Source organism: Struthio camelus, chromosome 7 (genome assembly GCF_040807025.1).
Source record: "Struthio camelus isolate bStrCam1 chromosome 7, bStrCam1.hap1, whole genome shotgun sequence".
NCBI lineage: Eukaryota > Metazoa > Chordata > Aves > Struthioniformes > Struthionidae > Struthio > Struthio camelus.
In genome coordinates this window covers 5,038,941-5,061,603 of record NC_090948.1, presented here as the reverse complement: position 1 = coordinate 5,061,603, position 22,663 = coordinate 5,038,941, and the positions used below count along the sequence as shown (strand labels likewise).

At 40.0% G+C, this 22,663-nt stretch overlaps 1 protein-coding gene across 1 annotated transcript in view; it reads right to left on the bottom strand.

Annotated features, from left to right (window-relative positions):
* Positions 1–15,387: 15,387 nt before the first annotated feature.
* CPXM2 (carboxypeptidase X, M14 family member 2) overlaps positions 15,388–22,663 on the bottom strand; it is an 81,311-nt gene continuing 74,035 nt past the window's right edge. Inside the window, exon 13 of the mRNA XM_009670541.2 lies at positions 15,388–17,104. Within this exon, the coding sequence (XP_009668836.1) occupies positions 16,851–17,104 (254 nt within the window). The 3' untranslated portion in view covers positions 15,388–16,850. The remainder of the gene's footprint in view (positions 17,105–22,663) is intronic.

Sequence of the window (22,663 nt, the reverse complement as noted above, 5' to 3'; positions counted from 1 at the left end):
ATGTGCTGTGAACAGCCATTCCAACACAGTGACAGCTTACAAACTCCCTCAAATCTGATTAGTTTTAACCTTGTAGATAAACCACACTTAAAATACCGCATTTTAGAAAGTGAATCTGCATTTCTGCCCTCCAGGCTCTCAGCTGCCTTCAGTGTTCGCTCATTCCTGGGCTCGCTCTGGGATCAGTCATGTTATGGCCACAGTCACAGGCTCTCTCTAGAGCAAAATTACTGTGTCTAAGGAAGGACCCAGCACTCGGGATGGCCATGGAAATCTGTGCTTCAGGTTAGAAATATCCTCTGACCTCTTGGTTTCTACAGAGCCACCACTCTGAAGTTTCCCTTCCTCACGTTCATTCAGATTATGGCAAATCTATTAAATGCCTTTTCATTTTCTTGTTCAGTGTAAGAGTTGTCATTAATCATAAACATATCACAGATAGTTTTAGGAAATCCAGTACCTTGATAATCAAGGAAGTTAGTTTTCCTCCTACCTTCGGGGAAACCCAGTACTTCTTAGTAACTTAATGCAACCTGTTCTGCTGAGTATGCACCTGCATGAGAGTCTTCATCTCTTTTTGGAAGAAGCATTAACGTATAGCCTGGCTTTCTGCAGTGAGCTCACCTTCCCTGGTTCAGTCGCTGGGGAGGTATTCAGGCAGCCAGGTGGTGCGCCTGCATGCCTAGGCATCCTTTCGCAGCCTGTGGATATAGGCATTGCCGGAGGGCAGTTCAGAAACTCCAGGCTGGACACAGTGAGACACCTGCATTAGGTGATGTGACTTGACCTGGTAATGTCTCATCTTCCACTACATTCGCTGAAAACCTCTCCTGTGAAATTTGTGTACCATCACTACAACCCTAGTATATGGACCCAGCACCCAGCTTGCTTTTACTTCTATTATAAATGCTACTACTACTGAACAGGTGAACTTGTTATACGTCCATTACAATGTATTTAAAATAAAGCGTGACAACAAATGATAGCAGAAGGTCCTCAAGAAATAGCGTGAAGGACCCTGACTGAAGGAACACTGCAGAGACTTTCCACTAAATGCAGTGGGCCTTTGAGTCAAGTCCCAAATCTGAAAGACCTGGTCTATCTCATTCCATGTTTGCAATCAAGACAGCATAAACATCAGATTTACAATCATGGCCAATCTGCCATGTGTACAATAACAAAATCTCTTCCAGCTGCAATGCTTTGGAGTGGAGCAGAAGAAAGTAATTGTTAAAGAAAACGGTGCAGAGAATCAGGCATTTACAGCTGCCTGCAATCAGGTTGGACTAGTTAGGACTAATCCAGCCCCAGCACATGATCCCCTCACCTGTTTTTTAAGACTCCCAGTGATGGTTTTTCAATGAACTCGCTGTCCTCTCCAGATATTTCACTGTTTTATTGTTTCAGAAGTTTGAATATTGTCTGTGTATTCTAAATTATTGCTGCAAAGCTTGATGCAAACCGAATAGCCCCTAAAAGGAGATACCTTATGCACGTGCAGTTACCAGAGGAAACATTTCAGCAACTGAGGTGAGTACCTGAAGAGTTAAACCTCTATTTACAAGGAACTAAAAATATTAAGGAAAATTTCAGAAAAAAATAAAAGTTCCACAGTCCTTTTCTCCTGCCAAACCCCCTTTGAAGTGGATAAAGACTTGTGCAATAAGACACTGCATGTAGTTGGATTGGATGTTGGCACAGCCTTGTTGCACTGATTGCAAGCTGCTAACAAATCACCAGTATTAGTGTTGCACAACATTTGTGGAGAGAGTTTTGGAGATTCTGAAAATAAAAATTAAGAAAAAAAAAAGCAAAGAAGCAAACCACATTTTCAGAATTTGGTTACCAGAAACTTCAGTTAAAATCTGAGATTTCCCCCACTCAACCACCTACAGCTGTAAGCTTAGAGGGACATGTTATATATAAAATATATGTAACGTACATATGATGTACGTTATATAAAATATATGTCACAAACACATACAACAGTCCCTGACAGACTACTGTATTTTCCACACTACTTTTAAAACAGTTTGGAAAAGACAATTAAGTAAATGGAGGATTTCTGTTATGCTCCCTTAGAAGTCCAGTAGTGGAGTACTTAGTCTGCTTTCCTGCCACTAAGGGAGCCAGGAGGGCACCCAACTCCTGCGGCCAAGGGTCCAGCCAAACGCCCTCAGCTGGGGCTCACAGGAAAGCCTGGCTTTAAAGCTGCCTTTGCATGTCGGGCACCAGCCTCACAGCATTTTCAGGAACCGAAAATTCCAAGATATTCCAGAGATCAAAATAATTAAGAAAGGCAGGTGCTTAAAGTGCTGACAATTACCACACTGATCATCACAAGATGTTTTGCTAGAAAAAGATCCTGCTAGGCACCATGGATTCAGAGATAGCAGACCCCACAAGAGGCAACAGTCAACCTTATAAAAAATACCAACATCAGATTAAATCAGAAGCTAGCAAACAAACCAACAATATTCTGAGGCTCACAGCTCCATTCGAGTCTTTTCTAAGTCAGACAAAAGGGCAACAGGCAGGACTGCACTTCATCTGTACTGCTGATTTGTATAGGTAGACACCTCCTCACTGATGCAAATTATTGTTTTACCACTATAACAGCAAAAAAAAAAAGCACATTTAAAGCTTTTAATCCATTACAAAGTGAAAATACGTTCATTCTTACATGACTGCCCTTTCTTTCTATTTTTCTGACACAAAGATTGCTTTCAGCACTTCCATTTGTCTTCTGTCCTCGTTTAATCCATTTCAAAAATAGCTGCGCAGCACAAAACATTGCTGTTGATCTCATTATGTGTCTTCTAATAATTGCAGGTTTTAACAAAGCTAAAGACAGCAACTTGCCAAAATTAAGCTTGGGGTGAACAGGAATAAGAAAAAAAAACGAGTAGGAGTATGGTAATTGCTTGCCTGTGACTGCGAGAGTAGGCAAAAGAAAACAGACTAGCAGATGGTATCTAAATCTGCAGGAAGATGTAAAGGATGCTGAGCTCAGACAGTTCTCTAAATAACGATGTATTTAGCAGCAGGTAGACGTTCCATGTAAGGAGGCATTGCTTGATAATGCTAGGAGACACGTCCTATCCGGGGGTTAGGCTAGCCTCCCCTGTTTGGCTGGTACCTCCCACTATCAATTGCTACGCAGTGTAGGGCCTCTAGCTCTCATTTCTGCCCATCGCTCTCACCCGCTGCATTATTGCCATCGATAAAGTTACATTAGACGTGGTGTTTGTCCCCAGTAGTCGCATAAAACATCACCTTCCTCTGTGACCTTGTTGGACTTAAGATGTCTATTTGCAGCGTAGCCTGAGTAAGTGTGCTATCCTCACTGGCCTCCAGTTCAGAGGGGAAAATAAACAGGACTAACATCAAACCAAAATTTCATCAGTGTTTCAGGGCATGCTCCCAGGAAGGCTGGTCAGCATCTTAAAAAAAAAAAAAAAAAAAAAAAAACACGTCATTTGAACGAGTGTTTTCTGCAATGTGAAAAATCAAGGCTTACAGATCCCCTGGTCTGCACCTGCAGTAAATACACAAGAACAAGAGGGCCTGGACAGAAAATCTAGCCAACAAATGCCAACAAATGACAGTGTATTTTTTTAAAGAAGGGTGGAAATCAGGGCATGTGTACAGTTCAAATGTTTCCTCAGCGGAGGCTTATATGTCAGGTCTTATGATCTGCTGGCTGAAGCACCAACCAGCTGCCTGAAAGTCTGTTTCCAGTTATGAATTATTGCGTGTGTATAAACACTGTTAATAAGTTTCTTGGGCCTTGTATTGTTCACGTTGTTATAATTCTGGAATCACAATATAATAAGTCTGGAATGGTCAAAGTATGACCGTTGTGTAGAGCCAGGCAGTCTTTGTCTAAAAATATTTTTAATCGTACTTTGTTTCTCCTGCGCAATATGAAAGAAAGGAAGGGGACACATGCCTACGCATTTTTTTGTATTTATATACTTACTTACATATTTACATTACATATAAATATATGCGCATGTTATAAATGCATTCCTCCAGAAGGTAATACAAAGGCTAAAAATGTTATCTGTTAAAATCTATTCAATTATCTCTACTAAAAATATACATATATAAAGAGTGTAATTATTTTTACTTCTCCTTATGTCAAGAGGATACAAAGAATATTGACATCTACCAGCAATAATTAAATATAATAAAGCAAGATCATCATCCCAGAAGAACTTCCAGTTACTTTAGATTGCTTGCTTCTCCATTTTTTGGCTAAGATGTCCAGACTTCTTCCGTGGACCGAGGCATATTCTTGTCCACAGTAAAAGTGAGTAGATTAGATTGAGTAGATCAGATTTTAAATTGAGTAGATTAGATACAGGAGATATTGGCTGTGGCCAGAAAAGCCTTCTGATTTTACTTTTTCATCTTATACACCCTATACTCCATATGTTTTCCAAAATCTCCATCAATTTTAGAACAGCTGCTTGATGGGAGGTGGTTGCTCGGTGTGTCTTGCACAATTTCCCAGTCTCATGCTCCTTCCTTCCCTGGGACTTCATCCTCTCCTGCCAGCAGCTCCTGGTGCTGCTATACCTGCCTTCCCTCGTCTCTACCACCTCCTTCCCTTTTTTCTGACTTCTAGCAACTCTTCCTCTTCCAGATTTTCCTTTCTTATTTCTTTTCTTCCTGATTAGGAGAAAGAGCCATTCAGTGTGTCCGATTTAAACTCCCCTGGGCATTTATTCATCAGCCTCATTTACCAGTGAGTCTGAGAAAGGTAGTGCTATTTCTGTAAGGCAATAATCATGGATACCTTCAGCCATTACCAAAGCAGGAAATGCTTCACCAGGTGGCTCTGCTCCATGGTCTCCTTTTCCCCTATTTGTTATTTCCACCCAAACCAATTTAGTTCTCCTTTCCCACGACAGGTATTTTTGAGCTGATTAGATGTGTCATCCAAAAACTGCCACACCGTGGCCATATCACGTTAGATGAAAGGCCTCCTTCCTGAACCAGCAATGTCCTTTCAAACTTTGTATTAGGCTCAATACTTTAATTATACTGTCCCAGGTTGCCTTGTAGTGTATTTTCCTCTTTCCCTGCTCCATTTCAGTTCTAAATGGCCCTTTCCATGACCACCAGATAAGCTGATGAGATATTGCTTGTTAGTCTGCCTGTTTTCTTCCTTTTAAGGTGCATGCAGGTGCATGCATTGCTGAAATGCTTTCCCCAAGGAGCCTGCAGTTCTTAATCATCCTATTAAAGCCACTGTGTATTTGCCATAATTTTCACATTAGAATAATCTCCTTTCATTCTTTATAGAGAGCTATTCAAATTATTTATTGTGAACAGCTGATTGAGTTTAGCTCTGTTTCCTGTTTGCAGATTGTCCCTCATTTGCTCACAGTTTTATGGAGCTGCTGAGTCACTGGAGTTGTTCAAGATATTTTGGGCTCAGGGGACACAAGCACAGCTGCTCACGGTGAGCTAGCTACCCTGAGTATACAGTTTCTGAAATGCCACGGGGGACGCCTCCCAGGCTTGCAGAGCATTTGCGTATGTCCAGCATCTAACCTGGTGGCAGCCTTGGTCTTTAGCAGTGGCGTCTGAGTTTTACCATGCTACAGTAGCTAACAGTGCTTGGCAAACAGCAGCTCCTGGGACTGAGTCTGTCTGTGATCACGAGCGCAGGTGTGGGAAGAGGGGGAAGAGATTATTCCTAAAGCAGCAGCATAACAGAATATTGCCCCAGTGCAGCTTTAACTTTCCAGAGATATCAGGCAGCAACGTCTATGGGTAGAGCAGCGAAGCACTAAGTCAGCAAAATGGATATATGTGCTCCTTTCTGTTTATGTAGAGCCTGTATGTTTTCTTCTTTCCATACTGGGAATATGTTCCTTGGTCTTCTGTTATGAATAGCTGATGTAATGAGCCATAAAATAAGGCAGCTTCTTAGCATCACTTGGATGTGGTCTTACCGCTTGCTTTAAATATCCTGCTTGTCTGGATACAGCGGGTAGACATGCATGCACTGCTCCTGCCTTGGAGGAAAGGGATGAAGAGGACAACCTCAGACATCTTCTGGTACTTCTTAAGAACCAGTGCTGAGAAAAAGATATTAGCTACCACACTGGACATGAAGGCCTCCTCCTGCTCTCTTGTTTGTTTTTTAAATTGTTTAACAACTATATTATATTAGGCCTTCAGGAACCCTGTTTTTTGCCTGGAAGAGAGAAATGTCCTTACATAGGCAGTATTTCAAAAGCTCTGTAACTTTATGAACACTTTTCCTAATTAGGAATGGCCCTGGTGAACTTCTAACCAAGAGACAAGACATTGTTTTAAAATTAGTCTGACAGTTTTCCCTCCAAAAAGCATTTCTTTATAACATGCGCATATGTGCATCGTTAAAGCTAGTTCAGCTCATGGTCAGAAGCAGTCTGAAAATTGTGTCTTTGCCTTTGAACAGTACATCACTGACCTGAAAAATTACCAAACACTGAGGCAAATCCTGCTGCCCCCGCCCCCCTCCCATTTCGTTTCGTGTTCCCAAGTTAAAACAGAAGAGAGGTACGCACTGGCAATGTCACGCAGTGCTTTTGTACGTGAAGTACTGTTTGCCTGAACGCAGGAGGAATGAAACACAAGGAAACTATTTCCTTGCTCCCAAATTTCTTCTCCCTCTCTTTCTCTCCCTCTGGTATTTTTGCATGGGCATACTGCCGGTGCTTGCCTTTCATGCTTCCTCTTGCCCTGTATGCTATCTCTCTCACAGTCATCTACACCACCACAAATTAGTAACCAGCTTTTGAGAGATGCCCACTGACTGCATTTGGTTGGAGGAATTTCGGAATCTTCTGTGCAATCAATAACAATTTACAGTGCTGGATGTGCAGATTATCCACTTCAGTACCAGCATCTCCTTACTGGGATGCCCACCTCTATAGGGACACCAGCTGTCCTCCACACCTTCCTCTTGCTAGCAGTGCAACACTACAAAACTTTCTTTCTCCGGAACTTGAAAAATTTCCACACTTGGACTGTGGGTCTATCACTGGAAGGCTAATCTGTAATGCTTAAGATATTGTGCATACAACTTAGAGAAGGAGGAACAGGGCAAGGGTAACAGATGGGGTACCCTAATTAAAGTAATCTCCTAAGTCCACAAAGTGTGCTTGTAAGTTCAATATTAATGATAAACATACAATTGCTAAAAGAAAAGCAGTCTTAGCAACAAATGAAAAACAAAATATTCTCATAGTAGTATCAACTTCATATTTTATAATTTTTAGCCTGGTTCATACAAAGTTATGAGTTTAGCTTAAAAATAATGAAATCTAGGGAAAAATATATTTGAGGGCATTGGTACTTGGCTGTGGCTTCTTGTAAGCATCTGACTTTGGGCTTTCCTCTACAACTCTGAAAGAAGAAATTTATTTCTTTCAAAAAAGCAAAAGCTGAGATGCTCCTAGGGAGCTCTGCAACTGTTGGCAGCATTTTACCAGAGCTCAAATGACACATTATTTATTAGTAGTTTGTTTACAACAGCACCCACATTGTGCTGGACCTTTTTCAAACATTCAAGTGGGAATGGCTCACACATTTTGATGTAGAAAAACAACACACTTTCGCAGGAGGAACGAGATAACAGTGAACTCCTGTTGAGCCATGACTACTGTCCTTGAATTATTGATAAGAAAGTCTATAAAGTGCACTGTCTGGGCAATTTTGTCTTGGTATCAATAGGTTTGGTGTGGCTTCAACAAACCGGTAGCTGTTCTTGTTTCCTTCCTAAAGCCTTACTCTTTATAACATGATTCAAATAACAGGGCCAAGACAAAAAAGTATTTCAGGATAGCATTTTCAGATGCAGAAGTCACAGGAGACTTTGGGATTTTTTCAGCAGTTTTGGGAGGACTTTGGGAGGGCAGAAGAGAGATATTAAAGCCACAGTTTTGCATCTTGAGTTCTTAGGCTGCAGCTCCATCCTCAGTGAAACAAGCTCAATGAGATAAAATCAGGAAAGCTGATAAATACTACAGACTCCTAGACTCTGCTCTGATTGTGACTGTAATAAGGCTACATTTGTATAGTTTGTTTTTTCTAATGTCAAACAATTGGCAGCTATGCAGTGCTGATGCTCCCTGAGGGCTGCCTGTCCTCGTAATTTCTTCTCTCTACTGAAGGTAAACGTATGAAGTGTGTACAACATGCCCACACAAACACACGCACACCAGGATTATTGTAGGTCATAAACACTCAGTATTGCTTTGTCTTTTTTTCCTTTTAATATCCTTATTTTCTCCTCCCTCTCCCTCTAGACTTTTTTTTCTTTCTCAATAATGAAGCTTGTATTTTTTTTTTTCTTCAGTTGAGAATACACCCTTTCAAAACCCTCAGCAGTTCATGTTACTTCTGCAGTAACTTTTCAGAAACTCAGCACCTCTGTCCAGATGCTCTGCTCTGGGACACTGATAATTCTGAGCTGTGCCTGGTATGGGCCAAATACCCTGCACAGCAGTAGGCGAGCCGAGCCTTGGCTTGGCTTGCTCCACTCAGTGTCCATTTTCCAGAGGTCTTAGGCCTCTTTTCACACCTATACCTTTGTCCCCATCAAAACCTCATTGAAGGAATGCTTCTCTGAGTAATCCTAACCCTAGCTCAGCTCTCTTCAGTTCCCTTGGTGCAAAACACGCACCCTCTGCCCCCTCCTACCAGCTCCCAAAATTCACAACCTTTTTCTATTATTTAGAAAGTTACAGTTAGCAACATTTGGGGAAAAAATATGCCAGCATCTGCTTCTGAACTCTCTGGTTTGGACTGGAAATCTTGAAATGCCACCACAAAGACTGTTCTTTCTTCGTGATCTCACTGAAAGCTTCAAAAGCAAACACTTTCTGAAAAATTCAGGAGCAGGCAATTTTGGGGAAGATTTTTCAGGACAAATAGGTGAGCACAGGCTTTCAGCCAGCATCTTTTTTTCCATGCTTCATTTTTAATCTGTTTCAAGTCACCTCTGTTCCCGTTTCCCAAGCTCTCGACCTAAAAAGGTAACAGGTTCCCCACAGATCACAAGGACAAGTTTCAGTGAAGCTCTGTTGATTTACATTGCGTGCAGATTGGGTCCCTAGCATTTCTTCTCAGCCAGCATTAATGGTGCATTTTCAAAAAAAGGCAAGAGCTTGCTCTTCTTCATTGTCCCCAGAAATAGTACTAGTAAGCCACTAAGCAAGCGGCCAGGTGAAGCTCCATACATTCTCAAGTGCTTATTACATTGGATTTTCAGTCTGTTAAGAGCAAATCATCCAGCAGTCAAGGAATTAATAATACATCTGAAGAATGTGATAATCTGAAAAGCACTCTCTGCAGACTCGTACGACTTCAAGAGTGATAGATTGTTCCTGAAGCCAAGGCAGAAATTCATCAATTAATTTGTAAGAACACTTTCATTAGCTAGAAACTGGTTTTATACAGCTGGATTTCCTCCAGATCACGTATGGCCTGCACATCACTTAATGGTGAAGATGGCATGGTTATTGACAATATAGTACCACCAGTACTTGAATTTAGAGCAACTCGGGTTCATTAAACGGATCACTGGCGACCTTCTTAGGGCAAAAGTAGCAAACCATAAGCATAAAGCGTGCAATGAAACATTGCTGCAAAATTTCAGTCAGAGCAGACACCAAATACCTCCCACAGTCCTATCATTCCAGTAACATGTTTTAGCATTTTAAAATGACAATAACAGCAACAAACAATAGCATTTTCCACTCAGACTCCACTCGCTTCCAGCCACAGGTGATATTGTAAATCTACCAGCTTTGCTTCTGAGGGCCTGACCCAACCTCAAGCTCACAGGCGTTGCTCAGCAACTTTGCTTAGAGTTGGGTCCTGTCCTTAGGAGATAGACAAATTAATGATTCCATTCACCTGTGAATTAGAGAGCTCACAAAACTATAATAAACAGGAATATGATTTGAAAGCCTTTTACATTAAAAGAGCACCTGAAGCCATATAATCAGATCCAGGTCCTTGTGGCAAGAAATAGATCTTGAATTTAAATCCCTTTGGTCTATTCAAGTGAGATTATGCTGTCATTGATCCTTATTAACCTAGCTATTGAATTTCTGTCATACCTAAAACATGGAAACTAATTCCATTTTTCATATTTCTGCTTGCTGACAATAAGGCTGGTGGAATTTTGTTAGATCTTTAAATGACAGTTTGCCCTGAAAGCTCTTTTCTGTTGATCTCAGTTTAGTATTGAGTGAGTAAGAATGACTGTGATGTTGACATAACCGGTGTATTGAATTCTAAAAAAACAGCTGGTACAAATTAAGTGACATTTAATGATCTGAATTAATTAAAATATCAGATGGTTGATATTATGGAATATAACGATAGGAGGGAGTTGTTACTAACTGTCTCCTCTAAAAAACAACATTTGTATATCAGAAAATACAATACAGATTTGAAAGGAAAAGAATTCAATAGAAAAGAGAAAGCTTCATTTTAACAATCATCAATTGGTATTACTATTCATAGTTATTATTTTAAATGTGCAGAGGATATTCTTTGCTTGTTTATTTTGCTTGCAGAAAGTGAAATTTTGAAATCTTGACTTCACTAAAGTGATTTGATTTTTCACGCTCATTCTCATGGAATAGCCCATTCTGTATATATGTTTTTGAACTGACGTGTTATCAGAAGCCTGGTTGGGTTCTCACCATCTGGGCACTTACCAAGCTGCCATGCTCAAAGCTACGTCCTGGCTCCCTATGTTCATATATTTCTTTAGATCTGGATAGGTCCTACTCCGTATCCCCTTTGCTGGCCTTGAAATTCACTCTGTGCGTGTTGATCCTTTACCCTATGAGAGGGTATGATTCAGTGGCTTTCAGCCCCAGTTTACACTGAACATCACAACTTCTCAGTATAGAGCAAAGTGCAGACTGATTTACTATTTAACGCACTGAGGAGCAGTGGCTTTTGGGATGGAATTCATTGGTGTTGCAAGATAACGCTGAATACACCTATAACTTCTTTATAAAGTCTCACAGAAATTATAAAACTTGAGTACAAAATATTCTTCCTGGAACTATAACTTCACCTTCTTTTTTAAACATTCATTGTTTGTCAATCTTTCAGATTTTTCTTCATCTAAGAAGAACTTCTTCCATACTAAGCTAAAAGAGTAGGCGTTTGCAGGGCGGTGCAACACCCCTTTGTAGTATTTTGCTGGAAAACAGTAACGTTTTCAGAAGGACCGATACACCCCGAGAGCCCAGTGCCATATCCAAGTGTGACTCTGGCACTTCAGCCCTGCTCAGATGAAGCAGATCCCACCTTCTGTTGTAAGTCTGGGTAATGGACAGAGAGAAGTGCTCGAAAGGTCTCTGAAGATCAGTTTGGTAAAGAGAGCGGAGCAAAGCCACCTAAGCAGAAAACTGGGGAGGATGTTGATTAAACCAGGCCATGCAAAACACCACTCACAGGAGAAGGGAAGGCGGATTTAGCCTTTAGCGGAGTCTGGCCGCTATATCAGATTATTAAAGGTAGTTGTATAACTGAAAAGGCCAATAGGTATGCAAATATGCAGCTATAAAGCACCTTTATGCCCACTACTTAAATACGGTGAACAGGCTTTTCAAAATGTCATTCTCGCCATTTTCTATTGATGTAAGTGGGATTTAGAAGCCTTCCTACTTTTGCAAGTTTTCAAGTACAAAAACCCACAACTTTTTAGGAACATTGAAGGTGAGCAGCTCCTGAATCATTTCTGAACATCAGAGAAGCCATTCTTAACCTGACACTTTTTTTATCCCCAAATATTTAGGAATGGCTGTAGAAAAACTGCTGACATTAAATTTCAGTATGCATCATCACTCATATTCGGTAATATGCGGTTGTGTTGCTTTTATGTTAGTTCAGAAGGAATAAACGTATACTTGCCTGTAGAAAATGAGTGACAAATGTATTCATTTCAGATGCTAATTAATTTACATGTTATCCCACAAATAGTCCAGTAAATATAGCCTCTCTAGAACTCATGAAAGGTGTTAAAAGTTCCTTTTGTGGCCTCATGAGCAAGAAACATACAATGAGCAGGAGAGAACTGTTTTAAAAATTACAAGTGAAGCAGTAATCCAAATCTCCATCAAATACGTTGGGTAACTTGACAAGTAAGGAGGACAGGAGAGCTACCACACTTAAAGCTCACAAAGTGCCCTGAAAGCCTGAATGTGACTGGTGGGTTTGTAAGTCACCTAAGACTCAAACCGGCAATACATGCGGTCAAACGAGGGCTGTATCAGTGCAAGATGGCAGAGAATGGTTAGTGAGTGACTTACCATTCCAGGCACAAGGTTGCTTTCACCATGGTAGCTTCACTGGACTCAGATTTCACTGCTCAAAAAAACATATTACAGTGTCAAAGTGAGATTACGAAAAAAGGAATCTCAAGTTAAATGACCTTTAAAAAGAAATTTAGGATTGGTAAGCATGTTATAGTAAGGGTATAGATGTGACAAGTTTGGAAAATTAGGAAATAATAGAATGAAGGCCTGAAAATCTTTAGGTTGATCACCTAAAGCCTAAAAACACTCATAATCTTTTGGTAAGGATAGTAGCAGTATGCTGAAGTAGGAGGTGAAACTACAACACTTCCTTAGCTTGGGCTTGTGTCTGTAATCTCACTGATTTTTATACTGAGACTGATTACAAAGATAAATGGTAAACAGACACTTTGGATTCCGCATATAGGCATTATCAGCTAGCGAAGACCTATAGCAAATACATCAGATGCCAATTTTTAAAAGTTAACTACTGAAACTTCTTGTACTGTATTTCAACTCATCTTCGCTCAGGTGTTTCTCAAAAAGCTCAAGCATCTACTCTAGAGTGACAAAAGGGGCAAATAAATCTGGCTATATAACTCCATCACTAACTGCTAAAATGCACCAGGAAGATATGCCTGATTCACTGAAAATACTGAGCTAAAGCAAAATAATAAAAAAAAATATACATAGATAGAAAGGGGAAAGTAGGGGAAAGTAGTTTGTGGAAGGAACTGAAAATATGGAAGAGGCTTAAAGTATTCGACAGAACATTGCATTTCTTCACCAACATAATTGCTAACTTCATTTATGTTCATTTCTGTCAATGAGTTTTACCTACAGAGCTCAACGTTCTAATAGAATGGATACTCAAGTACAGGTAACACAGTCTTATTAGACAGCAGATCAAATTTGGGCTAGATTTTAGGAACATTCAGTACATTTGCATCAATGTGCTTAAGTAGATACTGTTTCATTGGCTTCAGCATCCTCATGCTGATTTGCGTATACTGAGATCTGTCTTTAAGAAGTTAGTGTACTTATAAATATGTGTAGTTACTAACATGGATGAGAAAAACTGGGATGCGTGGTAATAACAGATTATGGTAATTAAACAGATGAAAAATGAATAACTGGATAGCAGGACATGGATACTCAACAAGAAGCCAACCAGCTCACATTGTATTTTGTGACTGTCAGGGCTTTGCAAGCAAACAGATGATTGATGGCTAGTATTATCAAGGAAGGGGAAATCTGCCGTGGTTTAGTCTTTTATTTATTTAACCTTTACCGTGTAGGTGAGATTGTGTAGCTGAATCTCTTATTACTTGGAAAAGATTGTATTTTTTTCTTTTATATCAGGAAAGATAGGGAAGTCCTCATATATGTAGCTGTTAAAATGGATCTGTGATTATAAAAGGAGTGTATACATCCTCAAGTTTTATTTCCTGTCTTTTCTGCAGGGCTGCCCTCTTTTCCTGCAAGACTAAAAGGAAAAGAGATAAAAGTACAGAATTTAGAAAAATTGCCTATTCTAAAGACAGAGCAAAGGTATATAAATAGAAAATACTGGTATCTGGTTTTAATGGCTTGTGGTTTGGCTCTAGACAGAGATTAAATAGCACTGCCATGTATTTCAAAGAAAATGAATTTTTAAACTCTTGAGTGCACGCCTATAGCAGTAAACAGGGAACTTCTCATTTCGGTACTATTATATTCAGAGCACACGTAAGAACAAGAGTAAGTGCACAAGTGTGTGAATATCTTAGAACAAGATGTGCTTAGCACAAGAATATCTTGGGCTAAGATATTCACAGACCTGAAGTTAGCAGTAAAAGTCCGCAGAACCTGAGTGTTTTCCAGTCTAAAGGCCCTGAGCAATCAAAAAATAGTAATAAACTGCACAGAAAAATACACACTGCCAGTCTTGATGCCTATTAGCTTTTAGTAATGCCTGGAGTAAAATGGAATAAGGTCACCTGCATTAGTCATAGTTCTGCTGTGCTCTAGCATGTGTAAGCACTAATCATGGCCAAGGCCACCGCCTTTAGCCTCTGACGTTGCTGAGGTTTTCAGCAATCAGAGTACGTTTAATTTTAGCTAATAGACCTCACAGAATTTTCCACCGAATCCACTTCTTACTATAGAACAAAAAACATCATCTCGTCCAGATAACCTCCTACCTGAGAATAGAGCATAGAGACCTTTAGGACTGTAAAGTAAATCCAAAGACAGCCTGAAACATTATTTCCAGAGAGTAAGAATTGACCTGTCTGGACTAAAGCTGTCCAACTGGTGGTTTCCAGCCTCAATCTGCTTAGCACAGTGATTTTAATTTGGCTGATTACTTCCTTGTTTGCCGGTGCTTGCAAACTACCACCAGCAAGATGACAGGTGAACATTTGTGGGACTCCAGAGAGAAGCCACCTAAGAAACCCCACCAGTGCATAGCACAGAAAATCTGTACAGCCCCGATCTATTGTGGTGATAAGGAAAGCTACGCATGCCAATGAATAAGCCAGAGTAATTAAACCACTGGCAAAATAGCAGGAATACATGTTTACTGTCATTACCCCACATTCCAAACCTATTTCTCATCACTGCCTGGGTAAAGGATGACATCACTATTACCGTCTCAGATGATAAAAAACCTTCTTGGTAACTTTGCTGTTACATTTTCAGTACAAAAATACAGGACATATTTCCATAATTCAAAATGCTAATGTAATGGTTGGATTATTTGTTTACATCTATTATTTAATTTAAATGATGCAGGGAGCTGGAGTTCCATAATTTCAGTTATACAAAATTACATGTGAACCCTGCTACTTTCTTTGTGCCCTTGCTGTCAAATACATTGCTGATATTTAGTAGTATCCGCAGAACAAGCATAGGCTGGAATTGTCTAAAAACAATTAAGAGTAGGACTACTTAGTATGCAAGGGTCCGCGCTTATATTATTCACTCTGCAAGCTTTTGCCTTTTATGTGTTTACAAGATTCTTTGTTGATAAGAAGAAAAGAAATTAAATACAGATGGCCCATTGTATTTTCACAGAAAATTTTCTACTTGCAGTTTATTTTTCCACAGTTTTGAATGATATCTTGGTGAGTGTCTTTTCCAAGAATCATATCATGTTAGGCAAGAACTGTAATAGCAATCAAAATGTTTTAAACAGAACTGTATTTGGAAACGTATACTGCAGTCTTGCTACCATGCACATTAGTGATGTTTGTTTATCCATACAATTTTGACTGGCTAAAAACGTACAGCTGGACCTTCATTTGGTATAAATTACGGTTATAACATTGAAACCAACAGAACAAAGTTGATTTTCACCAGCTGATGATTTGACCAGTATTCACTTAGTTCATTCTCTCCTAAAGTTGATCTGCATCTTTCCTGAACCTCAATCCTATCCCGCTGTACAATTTTGTTTTACTTAAAAGCCAAGAAAGCACAAATCCAGCTCTCGGAGTAGTAAGGCCTGAAAAGCAGCAGCTGTAGTGGCAATATGACAAGACAGGGGAGCAGATCACACAGAGGACCATAAAATCCTTTACATGTAGGGGAAGACAGTGCCACGAGGTGTACAGGAGCACAGAAGACCCTTGTAGGTAGGCCAGAATCAAGAAAAAGACATTGTCAGTGGATTTGCGGACTATGCACATTCCAGTGACCAAGCCTCTCATCTCGTATAGATTATATGACTGGCTTTATCCACAAGAAAAACTTCATTTCAAGTCCTTCTCCCGGATTACAGAGGAGACGTCATTCCACAGCGCTGCAGTCACCCTTATCCAATGCCCTTTTAGTTAGATTTAGTTCACAGAACAAAAATATAGTCTTAAAAATCCAGAGAAGAAAACACTCCGGGCACTAAGTTCTGGAATTGCAACATATCCTTAAATACAAGCAACCAAAACTAAAAAGCTGAGATGGACCGTTTGCTTCAGCTTTTTTTTCCCCCAAAGACTACCTTGCTTGTCAAAAGGTGGACTTTCAGGGAAAGGGGGATGGCAATATTGACAAAAATTTCAAAGATATTCTCAGCTTTCCTCCCACATGAGAATGAAGAGTAAAGAGTATCAAAACTTTTTTGAATTGCAAGATATATCTATTTTTTGCTTTTAAAACAGTATTTTTCAGCTTTTCATTCAAAATATTCCTCCTTAATAATTTGGGGGTTTTTTTTTGTTTGTTTTTGTTTTAGAAAAAAGATTTAGAAAGGATTAAATAACCCACAGGCAAAGTATCTCATTTCAGATTAACTCGAAACATCTTTTTTCATTCCTCCTGCCTCTACCCCCAACCTGAGGCTTATTCTGGTTCAAGTTGAATTGAATTTTGTTTCCGATTTTCTGCCAAACTGAAAAATCCACTATTCATCCAGCTCTACTAACAAAAAGACCGTGTACAGAAAAATATGTATTAAAAGAATGGCTATGAAACTCATACTACTACTATAGTCAGGCTGATAGAAGCAGAGCTTGTGAAAGCCACGTGATACCGGACAGGAGTCTATCTCTGCTGGCGCCATTGCCTAGCCCTCTGCCTGAGCCGTCGGATGGACAGACTAACTGGCTGCTTCCCAAATTTCCTCATGATTTCCTTGATTCTTGCAAGGTTGGTTTTGGAGATCGTGAAGTCGCATTGGGTAGCTCCCATGTCATAGCCGACTTCGCAGGTCTTGGTGGCTGCAGTATAGCCCTCTGCTTTCACGCCAACCACATAGTCCCCAGGGTTGAGAAGACGCCAGTAATCCCCATCGCTTCCTGTTAGAAAAATCACAAGAGACAGTTCGCAGAACAGTGTTTTTGGTGCCTGCAGGGTAAACTGTTACCTAACACAGTCCTGACCTGAGCAGTTACGTACATATGTGCTGCTTGGCTAGCTGAACTGGACTTCCTATGCTTTCTAAATGGTGCAAACAGGGATGCCATGCCAGACTCCACATCCTGCATCCCTTGTGTCCCTCCTGCACAGCAACCCAGCGATCACCTCATGGACAACCAGACTCATGGCACATCTGAGGCAGTCACAGAAACCCAACAACCAGGGAGACATGAAAAGTTTAGGCTAATCTACTGAAACCCACTCCCCAGCTGCAGAGGATGGGATGCACCATGGGATGCACTCCAACTTGTGTGTTACCTAAAAATCCCTCTTCTGGAGCTCTGATGGCTTTCCAGCAGCTGTGAGGAGACTTAAGAGTTGGAAGAGAGCAGAGTCCTACAGTATTTGGTTGACAGTGCCCCCATTTTTCCTTTAAAAAATGGGAAAAAATATTTTCCTCATTCTGATTTTGTTTTTGTGACTTAAAAAGTCACAGTCACAGTTCTTGGGTCAAAGGCAGGTCATAACGTGGACTGGTACCATGGACGTGGCTGTCTGCAAATGTAACTAGCTCTTTCAAAATACAAATGAAGCTTCCACTTGCTAAGCTATGGAAAGAAAAATGCCATCTGGAAAAGCTATTATTACTTTTATTTCCTGTCTCACCGTTCTGTAAATTCAAATAAATAATAATCCTACTTCCCCCAAATAATTGTCCGGACAGGTACTATACTTATGAGGCAATATTAGGTACTGGAGCAAAACCAAGCGAAAAATCAAATCAGTATGTGTGTGCAAGCACAGGGAGAAAAAGCAAAAAAGGGTTAAAAGAATGGCCTACAATGACAGTGAAGGACACTGTTCGCAAGACATTATTCCCAGGGTAAAACTGAGGAAGGTGGTGTTTGCATGAGGAGGAAAAGGCTACACTGACAAGATCACAGCACAGATAACCCCGCATCCTCATGGCAGGCGGGTGGCAACAAGGTTGCCACGTATCATATATACCCTTCCTTTTCCTGTTAACCCAGCAGAAAAACATACTGTGAATATGTATTTCAAACATCTATTCAAAATGACAAAAAATGGACAACGGGCTTCAGTCTGTCCTAAGATTTCTGTAGGCTGCAGTCAGCAAAATCCTGAGGCAACGGGCCACCCTGCAACAGTCAGTGATTCCTGAAGGGTATAAAAGGTCTGCCCAAAAACTAATTTGTCATTGCCAGTCAAGAGGAATGCAAAGATATAGTGGGAACCTGTGTTATACAAGTGATCCTGGCCAGACCACTTGGACACACACGTTTTGGTGCTTTCGAGTATGTGAATGTGAGTAAACGCAAAACGTAACGCAAAGATCTTTGTAAGTAAATACCCTGTTCCTCTTCAATGAGATCTTACACTGAGTTTTAGTACACCGATTTTCCTACAAACCATAATTCATCAGGGTACTTAGCCACTTGCCTGCCTATAAATGCATGCACAGTGCTACTGTAACCAACTAAACTGCTCATGTGCATAAAGCAAACTGTTTTAACACCTCATTGAATCAGGATTTTTTTTTCTTCTGTAGATGATGTCAGGCTATCCAGGTTATTCACATGCGTTTAAGATGTTTTTAGACTTCTGTAATACTCTCAGGTATGTTTAGCTGTAGACAGAGAAAGGTAATAAAAGCTAATATCTAAAATTTTTTTTTCACTCTGCCCTGGGAAAATCCTCTGTGCAATAAAAGTGCACTTTCAGATATGCGATTCTATATATAAATGGAAATGCAAGATCTCTGGTAGGAAGAGGTTTTTTTAAACAATAATGGGAACAGATATGTTACTATTACTAGCTTTGGGTCACTTGCAATGCACTGTGTTGCTAAAACTAGTTTGGATAAAAATATTATACTTGGAAAAGATCAGACTCGCCGTGATGGAACAGGACTATCCAGCCTCTACTTAAAGAAATATGATTTTAATTTAGGACTCGGTAAAATAGGTAACATATTTGAAAACAGCAAGTATTAGCCAAACAGCATTATCAACTATAGCCTGATATTGCAGCTTCTGACTGCAAGTGTGAAATCACAGAATCACAGAACGGTTGAGGTTAGTGGGGACCTCTTGAGATCCTGTAATCCAGCCTTTCTGCTCAAGAGAGTCACCTAGAGCAGCTTGTCCAGGACCGAGCAAATTGTCTGCAAGAAGCACACCTGACCAAGTTAATTCTTGCATACTAGACTGCTTGGGTTTTCCCTTCATCTAGTTTGAGTTTACTCGAAGTGATAATCATGGTCCAGATTTTCTGTTTCTCAGTTCTCAGGCATTTTTAGGAAGGAGTCCCATCAGGCATCAGGCTTAAAAAGGGCTTTCTGAGGAGCTCTTTAGTTCTTCGCCCTTACTATTGGGCCCATTAGGGACGTTAGCCAAAAGGCAGAACTTAAAGCTACCCAGGGCTCTTGAACTTAGCCCTGGGAGTTCACTTTTAGCTCTGAATGCTCTTAAGTATGCTCTGGCTGTGCCTGTGTTTTCTGTGGCCACCCCAGGGTAGGACTTAGGGCCAAAGTAGCTTTCTTTCTGTAATCCCTGTCAGGTTGCTCGGAGCCAGCTCAGAGGCCACCTTGTCGGTATCCCCTGGGGCTGCGGAGCCCCAGCTACGGCTGGTGCGCTAGCGTGATGGCCGGGGCCAGTGGGCTCAGCTCATTGCCGCGCAGGACTGCCAACACAGTGCTACATCATGTCTCTCTGCTGAAACAGCACCTCATTACTTTGAAGCAAAAGAAAAAAGAAGGGAAGTTTGGTTCACAAATGCTTTTCCAAGACCAGGGTCTCCCGGGATACTGCAGGGCTGGCAAAGGTTGTGCACCACCCGGTGCGTGGCTGTGAACACGGCTGTGGCTCAGAGGCTTACTCTAGCCCCTGAGATTCAAAACTGACCTACATTTTTCTGACGCATATTTAACAGGGAGCTCATCACAACCCTCTGCACAACACCATAAAAAAAAAATCTACACATTCAGGCAACACCAGCAAATTACAACAGAGCTAGATATTAAATTGTTAGCAGGATGCACTTTATTTACCTCTTTTCCATTTACACATATCTAGACATTAGCCCCTCTGTCAGCTGTCATTACCCAGAATTTAATACCAGACTAAAAGGGTTTTTTTGAAAACCATGTTAAATGGAGTAGGTAAAAAAATTCAGAGCAGATGGCAAGAGAAACAAAATTAAAAATACAGATAAATTTAGTAAATAATACATTTACTAAAATAGTAGGCTCCAGTTGGAGCAGGCTAGAGGCAGACAGCATCTATCTCCACTTATTGGGTCAGGAAAAGAATTGCTATGTCCACTCAGATAAAATAACAATGTATAATAATAAAAAGATAGTAGTACTATAAATTAAATACAAGTGTCAGTGCAGTCCATACAATAATTAAGAGGAATACTCCCTGAGCCTGAGAGGCTAGACCCTAAGTTAGAATGAAGAGACATGTTTAAACTTAAACAAACCAAATGTCATGAATTTAAACACATTATAAAAATCCGTCTTTCCTACAGAAAGCTCTCCAGGAAAGTTACCGTAGAGCCCAGCGTATGTGAGAACATTTACTTAAATTTTCTCTACAGAACAAGCAACCAGCAAGAAGACTAAACAGTTATAGCACTAAAAATAGGATGAGGCGAGACTAATGTTATGAAATGTTACTAAATGCTACTGAGTTATAGCACTGCAAAAGTGAGCAGCTGGTAGATGGCAAATATCACCCTCTGCCTAGGATTCAAATGGCAGGCATGAAAAGAAACCGTGCTCAGAAAGATGCAGCTAGAGTTCAGTCTGCCTGGTAAATCTGAAGATGGCACTGCATCTTGCTTAAGGCTTTCCTGATCTCAAGATTATGGTGCGCCTCTACACAAAACGCTGGCATATACGCGTTGTCCAGGAACGAAGAGGGCAGTAAGGGAGTGACCTATGTGATATAAGGAGACCGTCATATTGAGAGCCTAAATCAGAAGTATTTACTAACTCGTTTCAGTCTCAGTAATGGAAGAAGGTCCACTGACCACTGCTAGGGGGAGCGAGAAGGCAACCCAGCTGACTATCTTTGCAAAATGTGAAAAATAGGTGTCCAGGTGCATTTGTTCATCCAATTGGTTGACTTTTTCCAAAGGTTATCTTACAGAGTATAGTTCACATCTAACCATAATACCATGTAATCACTCTAACTAAATCAATAGTTACATCTGCATCAAGAGAAAATGGAATAATCTTCCACAAAGCCCTTACTCTCAACAGAATCAATAATTTCAATTAGCCTATTAATATTATCAGCTTAGTGTCAACAGTCTCTTTTTCCCATAAGATATATTGTACTTCCAAGACAAAGTAACAAAAGTGCTTTCTGTGCCCTTCTTCTGTGCGCAGATAGAAGCAGAAAAAAAATCTCAGAAACAAATAAATGTTAAAAGAAGTCATTCACAGACAATTTTTGTCTGCTTTACAGGGTAGTTGACCAAATTGATGTATGAAAGAAATAGCAGTTACCTAATAGCCCAACCCACTTATAACAAAAGTTATATGAATAAAAATAGTGGCCATAATTCTTCACAGTTTGTTAAGAAGGGAAATCTGCTGTTTTTACATGGCTGCATTTTTCATTTTAAAAGGTAAACATGGAAGGAGAATGCTGACAATTTGCCTTCCTCCTGTGGATTTATATATGCCATTTTAGCATTTTGGCTCCAACATCAATTTTCCTATTTCAAAGACTAATGACATATACATTGTAATCTATACAAAATAAGAACTTTTGTGTTCCAATCTATAAAGTGATTCCCAAGCATAGTTTCAACTTTAACATTTCTCATTTAAACAAACAAAGAGAGAAGGAATGAAACAAATGCTTTTGTTTTTACTAACAGTAGTGGATGGCCTTGAGTCATGAAAGCTCAGTTCTAAATCTAGGTCTGAATAATCCCAAGTGTTTTCCAATTTCCTGAGCATTACAAGGTGGACTCTGGGATTTTAAACAGTCAGTTATTGCACATGCCACCAGGACTCCTTTCCATATGCATGTAAATTTGCTGTCAGTTAAAGACATTTCTCTTTCATGTGGCGATCCAGTATACCGAGCGCTGGAGATTAACCACCTACCGCATTTATTTGGTCTCAGCCAGAGTAATGCTGTAATTCTGTTACCAGAGTAATACCACTTACAGTTTATGGCAGCCTTCCAAAATAGGGAAAAACAACTGGTTATTTTATTCCTGCTATCATTTCCCAGGGGTCCCATTTTGAAATATTTAAGGAAGAATCATTATTGCCTTAATAAATATCTGTCATTCAATATTTTCTTTTACAATAAACACAGTAGCACTGAAATAAAATTAATTGTAAACTAAGTTAGCTATTTCAAGATTTATTATCGGCTCAAATAATCAACTGTAGTAAACATTTAAGGTTTGGAAGTCTCTTATCTAAAGATCCATGCTATTCCATAAATCAA